Genomic DNA, 10,000 nt, shown 5'->3' on the forward strand with positions numbered 1-10,000 from the left:
TGGTGAATGTCTATTAAACTGGCACGATGGCACCATCGCGTAAATTCCACCAAAAAAAAAAATGTGCTACAGTTTAATTCGCCCAACAAATACGCTTAAAAGCGTATGGGCGATCTGTTCAGAAAACCGGTGGACCATACTTTATGCGTCATTCCGGATAACCCGGTCGCAGTTGCCGCAGCTGTTTTCAATTTGGAAACCCCCATCACTGATATGGTCATCATACGTTGTTGGTTTCAAAAATTAACAGCGCAGCATCTGGTCTTATCAGCCTTCGCTACAGTCTCGAGCAGATCTTGAGCGCAATCAATTGGTTAAAGCAAGCCGGCGCCTGCTACAATGCAAGAATGTTTACTGCTTAATGAGTAGTGCTCGGTGTATGTTTTATGTTTCTGCTTTGCCTTTTTTCAGTTTAATTAAAATGCTGCCACTGCTGATGTTGCTCTCTCATTAACCTTTGCCGCTCATTTATTGCGGAACTGTGCGGGACGTGCAAACGAACGAACCATGCGGACTGTGCCCAAGATGATGTTCAAGATGATGGATGGCACTGGGCGCACTCCGCCTATCAATAAATGTGCACCGCTAATCTATAGATCGACGCACCAAACAGTCACCGCCAAATGGACGGTGTTGTGATTGTAGGAAAAGAAACAATTTACGAGTCCATTCCACTGCTGTATCTGTTAATCGCAAATACTGGACCATGCCCATATGGTGATGGGGATGCACCGATACTGCGGCTTGTTTGCAGAATTCTTGCAGCATGTTTCACACATTGGCGACCTTGAACCCTGCACGCATTTTCCGGTTGGCCCTGGGGGGAGGCGCTGAGCCCCGCTAACCACCCAACCGAGCGACAGAAAAACAGGATTCCCATTACACCCGAGGCACTGCACTCTGCCCTTTGCCTGTGAGGCGACTAGACTCATCGCCGATCATGCCGGTAGAACCTGTTGCAGCTGAAAACTGGCCCTTTGGGGCCTGCGGGGCCGGAGCGGTAAACGCACCGTCCCATATATTTAATGCACCGCACGATGGCCCTCGTGCGTTCAGTATACAAATCGAAATGGACCGTTGCTGTCGTCGTTACGCTTGGTGTTGGGTTATTGTGTTGTTGGTTGCGATCGGCAGGATCGATGGTTCCGCAGCAGCTGTGTACGAGGAAGCCAGAACGGAAAGCTTTGAGATCGTTGCTAGTGAACAAGAAAACGAGCAAACAGTGGTAGTTGCCACTACAACCGCTCAAAGTGAGCCGCTTAGAACGAAGTGTCAATCTAGCGAACAAGAAAATGACTTTTACGATGGCTTGGATGGTTGTCTTCAAGAAGGAGCCGAAAAACTCGATTACATACACGATCACACTGTTACGGATGAGGATCAGTTGACCTCAGATGAGGATCAGATGAGTAGCACGGTGCCGAGTACGACAACGGTGGAAAATACAACGGCAGCTAGTACGACAGCGGAACCACCATCGACGACGACCGAAAACCGTGGCCGAATGGTGCGATTCGGTACAAGAAGGCGTGGTGCTGTTACTAGGGCAACACCAACCGGTGAGCCAAAGAAAAGACCTACGACAACTTACGCTAGCGTCCGTACCGTGCAAAGCCGTCGTGGTCTATTCAATCCGGAATTACGCAATCGATATCTGGGCCGGTTCCGCAGCACGACAACGGTTACTCCTGATAGCAGCTAGTGAACAGGTGCTGAAGATATCAATAAAAGGCAGACACTGTGACCGATAGAATGATTGGATTTCTCAATATTAAAGAAGAAAAACGAACACATAAAACGTATTATCAATTCCCTGTTAGCTGCATATTATAAGCTCTCAGTTCTTATGGTTTGAATTGTAAAGAAGTAAAGAAGACAAAAAGAAACAGCTTTAAACGGCATTGTAACGGGAAGTCTTAACAGGGTACAGGGCATTGAAACGATAGACGAAATGGGGCTAATATGCGACCAGAATAACGAATCCCCTGACACTGCTACTACTTGAGGGAAGCCGGTTTACCTGTGAAAACAATTTCCATCCAGTACATCCTTTTCCTTCAAAGGACTAGCAGTTCCGTGGAGGCGGCAGCGGCGGCGGCGACAGTTCAATTATTGCGCAGGTTTACACTTTCTTCACAATCTGTACCACATCCTCATCGTTCAGCACATGATCAATGCCCACCTTCTGGGGCTGATGTTTCACCGATGAGCCCCACACAAGAGCGCTGCAAATGAAAAACATGGGAACGAGTTCAATACCTCAACCATTATAATAAAAAAAAAACGGGCATTTTCTTACTATTTGAATTCCTTGGCGATGGTTCGATGGAGTTTGTTACAGAAACTCTCGACGGAGGTGTGCTCGTGGTGCAGCACGATCGGTGAGCTGTAGTCCGGCAGCTGTCCCTTCGGTTTGGTGTAACTAAAGAGACAAAACAGTTAGACCATAATGCAAAAACCCTCCCTCCGTCTCTATACTTACATTCGCACAAGCCGCAGATACTGCCACATCATCTCGAGCAGATCATCAAAGTTCCAGTGGTGATGGGCGGAGATCGGCACGCAATGAGGGATTTTGTAAATCACATCCAGTTCCTCGATCGAAATCTGATCGATCTTGTTCAGCAGATAAATGCACGGGATGTAGATCCGGTTACCCTCGATCACATCGATCAGATCGTCAGCCGTCGCGTCGTACTTCAGCGTGATGTCCGCGTTGTGGATCTTGTACTCGGACAGGATCGTTTTGACGGTATCTAGATCGAGCTCGGACTGGGCGACGGTAGCATTTAGGTTCACGCCACCCTTGTCCTTCCGGCGGAAGGAAATGTTTGGTGGTTGCTTGTTCAACCGCAATCCGAACCCTTCCAACTCGTGCTCGAGCAGCTTCTTGTGTGTCAACGGCTTCAGCACATCCAGCACCATGAAGATGAGGTTACAGGTTCGGGCGACCGCGATCACCTGCCGACCACGACCCTTGCCATCCTTCGCTCCCTCGATGATACCGGGCAGATCGAGCAGCTGGATCTTGGCACCCTTGTACTTGATACACCCTGGCACGGTCGTAAGGGTGGTGAACTCGTAGGCGGCCACCTCCGAGTAAACGCCGGCCAGGTTCGAGAGCAGTGTCGATTTGCCGACCGAGGGAAACCCGACGAACCCGACCCGGGCATCTCCCGTTTTGGACACTTCGAAACCCTGCTCCGAGGCACCACCGCCACCCTTCGGTGTGATCAGCTCACGGCGCAGCTTTGCAAGCCGGGCCTTCAGCAGGCCCAGATGGCCGGCCGTGGCCTTGTTCCGTTGGGTCCGGGCCATCTACAAGAAAAAAAACACACAAACAAATCGGTCATAACCTCGCCACATGCACGATCCGGCAGTGCCGGTCATCCCGGGGCCGGTCCACGGCCTTACCTCGGACTCGATTTGAGCGATCTTTTCCAGAATCGTACTCATCTTGCTCACAGATGCAGTTCGCGGTGGTTGAAATGGTTAATATATCCTAAAATCGGCAGAAATAGGCTAAAATTGCTCAGGAAATCGGCCACAACGAGACCTCCGGCCACTTCGGCAGCCGTTTGACGTTTTACAATCAGCCGTTTAGGATACCATAGTTGACTACTACAGAGAGCGATGGTCATTTCCACAGGGATGCGGAGTGTTTCGAAAGATTCGTTGCAGCATCCAAGTTGCTTGACCTCGGCTCTTTTGTTCAGGTAAGGTGTTTTCTCTTATCCGGCAGCGCGTATTTACAGTTCGTTTATCTACCTTACCCACACAGGCAGCAGCAACACGATGTACAATTATCAGTGGCCTGAAACACCGGCTCCCTCGGTGAATCAAAGAAACTTTCCTAACCCGGCCGCATTTCTGGAAACTCCTTCACTCATCGGAGCAATCCGAGGGCAACCGCGAGCAGAATTGAAAAGGCCCATGCGGACTGAGAATTCCGCTTCCTTGGACCGCTTCAATACGGCGCACAGCACGATGAACGATAGTATGCTGTTCGATTGGAACGCAACATTGCCGGTACAGTCGGGGATGCACGTGGATTACCAACGCCAGTCGGAACCACTGGGCAACTACAACCTGAACCGTACGCTACCGATGCTATTTAACAGCATGGATGCCACTAGGAGTAATCCAATAACGTCCACACAATTCACCGGTCACCGAAGCACTCAATTTCCCACGATGAATTCCACGTTGAAGAATTTTCATCGCTCCGGTCAACCGCAAGGCACCGGCATCAACGGCGCTTCCTATGGTCACTGTGCAGCGAACGCGGTAAAACGACCAACACCCCAGACGAACCGTGAAGCTCCTGCATCCAAGTATGCCAAGCACAACGTTGCCGCGGTCAACTCAAAGGCAGAAAACGAATCTCCGACTGGTGCTGCTGGTTCAGGGAATACCGGCAACGGCAAACAGGATCCAAAGGCTACCCTTCGCATCGTTTCCGGAACGATCCCGCACATTTTGAAGCTCATCCGTGAGCAACCGAAACACCCGTCGATGGTACTGCTCGAGACGGTAGCCAACGTGCTGTCGGTGAAAGCTGGCACCAGACCGGGAGAAAAGATCGTTTTGCTGCGTAATCACGAGACCGGACCGATTTTGCAGGCGATATTTTACGAGATTGACCGTCAACTGTTGGCACCGCTGAACCGGGGTGATTTGGTGCGCTGTGTTGGGCGGCTTCAGCCATTCGGAAGTCGGTTTCAGTTACTGAAAATCTCGCGCACATCGGAACAGTACGAGCGTGCGATGGTCCGATTGCAAACGGTCAGCGCATTCGTATCGAAGGTGATGCGATGAGCACTCACATAGCGCAAGGCAGTCTATGATTTAATTATGTGAATTTTCTATATTTTGAATTAAGAGAATGAGAGGCTGTACAAAACACAACGATTTAGGGATTTGTACTAAAGCCGTAAAGTAGGTTAGGCGGTTATATCAGTTCTGATTCTACACAAGTATCTCACTCCAATACCCCTACACCATAGAGCAAAGGATTATTTACACACGAGCAAATTAAAGCGAAGAACTGGAACTTGCGCGATCTTTTACCGGACGAAAAGAAGCGTTTACGTTGCCGTAGTTCATCGAAATTGGTTAACTTTATAACCTTTACCGTAACTAATTGCTGCCTGCTTCCATTACTTGAACGTAACGTGTAATATGAATGTATTGGCGTTAGTTTGTAATAACATACAAAATATGAAATAAATATTGGCTCGATGCATGGAACTCATTTCGCTACATAGGTCGACAAAATCGCAATCTTGAAGGCACTTTATGGCGGGTTGCAGCTTTTACTCTCCTAGCAGCGCTATCATAAACACCACCAAACCGCTGACCAACGCGGTTATGTAGCCGAGATGGAATCGACGTTCGGCTGCCCTCGCACCACCCCGATACCTGCCAGTAGGAAAGCGAGAAAACGGATAAAATTTCCAGCGATAAAGTATCACGCACATGAGGCCGCACACAGACTACCTACCGATTTTTGGAAGCAGAAAACGGTGTCGGAGGATTAACACCGGGAATGCTGCTGTCCAGATAGATAACGTACCAGGTGAACGCGGACACCAGTAGCCCGAATCCGAGGGCATAGAGGACGTACGCCGTCTGTTCGGCTCGCGGCACCACACGCTCCATAGTCCAGCTGGCCATAGCAGGCCGGAGGCGACTGGCCCGTTCCGTCAGATCTTGCCAGAAGCTTCCGAGTGCGGTCAAAACTTGTGACGCCAACGCGCGCATCGTCGTTGCTGCAAAAGATAATCGAACATTACAAGCCGCATGATTTGATCCCGTGCTTCCGTCGAGTAGGCGGATTGGATAGTTATTTTTATCGCGACGCACGCTTCGATCGCATCGCCGATGATTTCATCACCGAACGATCTCACCCTCACGGTGCACTCATCCGCGGTTGTTCAAACAAACAGCAGACGCGCACACAAGCACGCCCGCACGCACGCAGGCCACGAACGAAGGGAGAGTTGGACCGTTTGTTCAAATAATGCGTCTCGAAATTACTCACCATCCACCGCTGGAAGCAGGTAGCGGACGGAAACAGCAATTGTCGTTGCAAGGGCCAGCAGCACCAGCATATGTTTCGTATCGATGGCCGTTCCAGGGGTGCTGCTGCTGGTGCCGCCGTTCTTTGCTCCCTTCAGGTCGGACAGTTCCATGTCCGATCCGTTAAAGGAGAGTCTGCGTGGCCGCTGCACTTCACTGTCGTGTTTCGATCCATTTTCATACCATCCGGTTGCCGTGGTCGGTACGGCCTGTTTTCCATTTCCGTTCCGTTGCACCTCCGCCACCGACGGTTCCTTGCGCAGCTCGTGCAACGTTGAATCCATTTCCTTGCCGCCTCCTTGATGTTGTGCTAAAAACTGCAACCGAAAAATGAGTTTACAAATAGGTCACCACCAGCCCACGGAGCTATGCAGTTCCCGTCTCCTTACACCGACACACCGACCGACGATCGATCACGACGACGACGCTCGCTGATGCTGGTGCTCGTCCAAATACGGCTTTCGGCTGCGCTTGCGTGGGTGTTGCTTATGTTGTTGTGTACCCCTTCTACCTCACCACAGGCTAAACCACAAGCACGTAACTCGCACGGGATGACGAAACGTTTAGCTGCTGTTTTCCGTTCGTGTTTGCGGTGCCGCGGATAGTCGAAACACGGTGCGTGACCTTCGCGTCGGACCCGCACAGTAGAGAGGCGAGGAATGTGCGTGCGGAGGGTCCAGGTGGTAAATAAAGCGTTTATTTGCGTTTACAACGGGACTGGTTCGCTTCGAAGTGCGGTTTTTGGCGGGAGATTTGTGCAACGGTCGTGAGCGCGTGGTTTGTGCCGATATAAATTTGTGAAACATTTTACTTTTAATCCAAGAAACTAGTAACTAGTTTAAAACGTGTTCAAGAACAGCGACAAACGGTCAACGCAATTCCTTTCTTTCCGGTTCACGTGCAGGCAAAACACCTGGGATGCAACACTTTTGAATTAATGCGCATGCCTAACGACCAGGCAGTAGGCATGTGCCGTGGACCGCTAGCAGGGGAAAATAGTACGGTCTGGGAACGGAGAACTAAAAACAAATCGCCCGTCGCCGAGGTGCAACCACCTGCTGTACGCTCGCTCGCTTTGGTGTTCCAAGGTGAAGGCAGCCAAAGCGAGGCGGCTCTCTTATCAATACCCCGATATCGATTGTCGTGTGTTGCCAGATCGATAACCCCTTGCGGCAGCAGCAGGTGCAGCTGTTGTTGGTGTGTACGCGAGCCTCAGGCAGTCCTCAGTCGGGGAGAATAAGTGGCCAGAAAATGACGAATGGATACAAGCATCTCTACTCAGTGATCACATTCGCAATCTTTCTGCTCGTGATTAATTTCTACAAAAATCGTGTCAATCTGAACCGTGAGCGTGAGGCTTCGTTTCGGGCTGCCTCGAAGATGAAACGTGCCGGAGTCCTGAACAAACCGCTTCCACTCGATGTGGAAGGAGCGGATTTCTTCTTCGGCCTGGAGCAGCAGGACGATGAGGATGGGCACGAGGTGGTGATGGGCCGACATGCTCCACACTGCCTGGAGGTGGACATATTCTTCCTTCCGGCGAGTGGCCAGAATACGCCAAAGGGCACTCGTAGCAACCGGGGAACAAGAGAGCGCCGTGGCTCGAACTTGAAACCACACGACCGGATCACCAGTAAGGAAACGGCACCCGGCGACCAACAACAATCCACTTCACCAACCTCGATGTACGTCTTTCTCTCCGTACTGCTGATACTGGTGTTTGCGGCCTGTGTCGATATCGCCAAGCATCTTACGACATCCGGTCGTAACGGCACTCCCACGGACGCCCAGCGAAGACTGTCGCTGCAGAACTATCAGGCACTGATCAGGGAGAAGCAAAAGCAGTTCCGAATGATGAAGCAACACTGTTCACAACCGTCGATGAGTATCCAGCGTTCGATTGATGAGTCCTGCGTACCTTCTGGCTCGCATATGCCCTATCCGGGGTACGGTGCGGGTGCTGGCTACACGCGAACAAACGATTGGTCCACCAAGCCGGGTCCAGGCACGTCATCGGGGCCAGCACCGTTGTTAAGACGACAATCCGTGCCAACTTTGATGCGCTCACCGCCTTCTACTGTGGGCGGTAATACAGGGTTTCGAAATGGAGCAGCACCATCGACTGCTGCTGCTGCTGCTGCTGTTCCCCCAGCTTACTTTGCACGACGCACATCGGTGGATTCGTTCTGGGATAGCGATCATCTAGGTAAGACCAGCGTAACATCGCAGCAGCTTGGAAACGGTTCATCGCCGGAAGTTAGACGACGCGTACGCATGCTACACCGCCATTAAGAGCGGATTGCAAAACCCATTTTGGCCATTCTGTGGCGGACTAATCCGTCGGAACGGAGAATCAAGTATCGGGAGGACTTCTAAGAAGCTTCCGAACGACGGTAGATGTATATTTACATCGTTTACGAAAAATGTTCTAGAACTGTTTTGATGTGATCTCTTTATAGCACTAAGAAACCTATGAAATAGCTTATCAGTAGAGGCTCGACGTAATGCTGGTACAATCGTGACCATACCTTCTATACCTTCTATATGTAAGGATGTGAAAATCTATATTTATACTTGCTAGCCATTTGAACAAAAACTTTTTGAAGCGAATCTGAACTCTGCAAGCACACCGACACCCAGCCCACAGGATGGCTGAGTTTTTAGAAAAGTATAAAAATGAATAACTTTACTGTTTTTAAGAAATTCAATGTGGATTCAACTATTACAAGAGGAGGTGGGGAATGAAAAAGCACATCAATAGTTTATCACCGACATAAGCGTCGACATAAATCGATCCACTCTGCACTATCTCTAGCACCATGGGAATCTCCCACAGCTGTGCGAGGTGTGTAATTAGGAGCCAGATTGATTTTAGACAGGTTGAGGCAGTTGTGGGAAAAGCAGGCGTGCCGTGGATTCAATGCCATTCGAATATGGGGCATCCAGAAAAGAGTGACCCCATTCTTATCATCATCACAAACACCTCGCAACCCATTTACACGAACACAGTCGAGTATTAGAAAACGGTCGTCCTATAAATAGTTGTGATATCAAATCAAGTCATTTTATGTATTTAATTAAAAACTATCTTACAACGTTCGTATCATCGCACCGTGGAGCACCACGTGTCGGCCTCGCGAAGGGAGGTTGTTACAATCTCTTTTGTACACAGATGGTTCTTGATTGGGAGCCCACTCCTCCGAGAGCAAGAGAATAAACAAAAAGGGTACGAAAAATGGGGACATACAAGCGAATGAAACTTTCTAGCGAACCATGTCGCCCTGCTACATGAACGTGAATGATGTGTAATAATAAAGAGAAATAAAATGCGCTCCCCGGGGCCCCATTAATCCGGTACCTTCCACTGCAACTTCTTGCCCTTCTCGTACAACGTGGACAGGGCTCGGGAGAACTCGTCCTTCTCCTGGAGCCGCAGGTAGTGTTTGTACAGCTGCAGAGCCGTCCGGGCGTCCTCGACGGAATCGTGCGTTTCCGACTGTATCTTGATGCCGAGAAAGTGCCAGGCGAGGAAGCGCAGCGAAACCATACGATGGTGGGGCAGATGGAACAGGTGCACCGTATCGACGATCTGCTCCGGTGGTACGATGATGTTGATGACGCGAAAATCATTCTTTAACCCGTGGCCCACAAACACGACACCACTGTCGACCAGGTAGCGCAGCTTCTGGTATGAGTTCTTGAGCGTCGTGAGTCGCTTCTTGCTAAAGTTCGCATCCAGATCACCCGGTTTGATGCCGGAAAATTTGGTCAGATAATCGACCACCTGTTCCTGTGTCGAGATGTAATCGTCCATGAACGGGACACCCTCATCTTCACCCTGCCCGCGAATGCACGTGATGCGCGCTACACTCATGTGGCTCGGTTTCACCGTCGACATCTTGCCATCGGAACGGATTTC

General features: G+C 50.3%; 6 protein-coding genes across 7 annotated transcripts in view; 3 read left to right on the forward strand and 3 right to left on the reverse strand.

The window, feature by feature from the left end:
• Positions 1–1,064: 1,064 nt before the first annotated feature.
• LOC126575151 (uncharacterized) lies at positions 1,065–1,734 on the forward strand. Its single transcript, XM_050235703.1, has one exon. It carries the CDS (start codon positions 1,070–1,072, stop codon positions 1,700–1,702), a length of 633 nt encoding a protein of 210 aa, XP_050091660.1. The 5' UTR covers positions 1,065–1,069; the 3' UTR covers positions 1,703–1,734.
• Positions 1,735–1,800: 66 nt separating this feature from the next.
• On the reverse strand, positions 1,801–3,571 carry LOC126575145 (GTP-binding protein 128up). The gene is made up of 4 exons (XM_050235695.1): positions 3,415–3,571; positions 2,483–3,318; positions 2,300–2,422; positions 1,801–2,225 (listed from the first exon to the last, which is right to left on the reverse strand). Exons 1-4 carry the CDS (start codon positions 3,454–3,456, stop codon positions 2,123–2,125), a joined length of 1,104 nt encoding a protein of 367 aa, XP_050091652.1. The 5' UTR covers positions 3,457–3,571; the 3' UTR covers positions 1,801–2,122.
• Positions 3,572–3,795: 224 nt separating this feature from the next.
• On the forward strand, positions 3,796–4,845 carry LOC126575149 (uncharacterized). Its single transcript, XM_050235700.1, has 2 exons — positions 3,796–4,011; positions 4,279–4,845. Exons 1-2 carry the CDS (start codon positions 3,796–3,798, stop codon positions 4,816–4,818), a joined length of 756 nt encoding a protein of 251 aa, XP_050091657.1. The 3' UTR covers positions 4,819–4,845.
• A 318-nt stretch (positions 4,846–5,163) lies between these two features.
• On the reverse strand, positions 5,164–7,169 carry LOC126575150 (uncharacterized). 2 transcript variants are annotated; one of them, XM_050235701.1, is made up of 4 exons: positions 6,471–7,169; positions 6,044–6,398; positions 5,504–5,771; positions 5,164–5,421 (listed from the first exon to the last, which is right to left on the reverse strand). In XM_050235701.1, exons 2-4 carry the CDS (start codon positions 6,363–6,365, stop codon positions 5,316–5,318), a joined length of 696 nt encoding a protein of 231 aa, XP_050091658.1. In that variant the 5' UTR covers positions 6,366–6,398; positions 6,471–7,169; the 3' UTR covers positions 5,164–5,315. The 2 variants fall into 2 exon arrangements, with proteins under 2 accessions (XP_050091658.1, XP_050091659.1); XM_050235702.1 differs by lacking the exon at positions 6,471–7,169 and having other exon boundaries at positions 6,044–6,456.
• Positions 7,170–7,319: 150 nt separating this feature from the next.
• Positions 7,320–8,987, forward strand: LOC126575146 (uncharacterized). Its single transcript, XM_050235696.1, has one exon. The coding sequence runs from the start codon at positions 7,333–7,335 to the stop codon at positions 8,371–8,373; it is 1,041 nt and encodes a 346-aa protein (XP_050091653.1). The 5' UTR covers positions 7,320–7,332; the 3' UTR covers positions 8,374–8,987.
• A 237-nt stretch (positions 8,988–9,224) lies between these two features.
• Positions 9,225–10,000, reverse strand: part of LOC126575133 (PAN2-PAN3 deadenylation complex catalytic subunit PAN2) — a 4,639-nt gene continuing 3,863 nt past the window's right edge. Inside the window, exon 4 of the mRNA XM_050235683.1 lies at positions 9,225–10,000. This exon is cut by the window's right edge and continues 560 nt beyond it. Coding sequence (XP_050091640.1) covers positions 9,428–10,000 — 573 coding nt within the window. The 3' untranslated portion in view covers positions 9,225–9,427.

This window comes from Anopheles aquasalis, chromosome 3 (genome assembly GCF_943734665.1).
Source record: "Anopheles aquasalis chromosome 3, idAnoAquaMG_Q_19, whole genome shotgun sequence".
NCBI lineage: Eukaryota > Metazoa > Arthropoda > Insecta > Diptera > Culicidae > Anopheles > Anopheles aquasalis.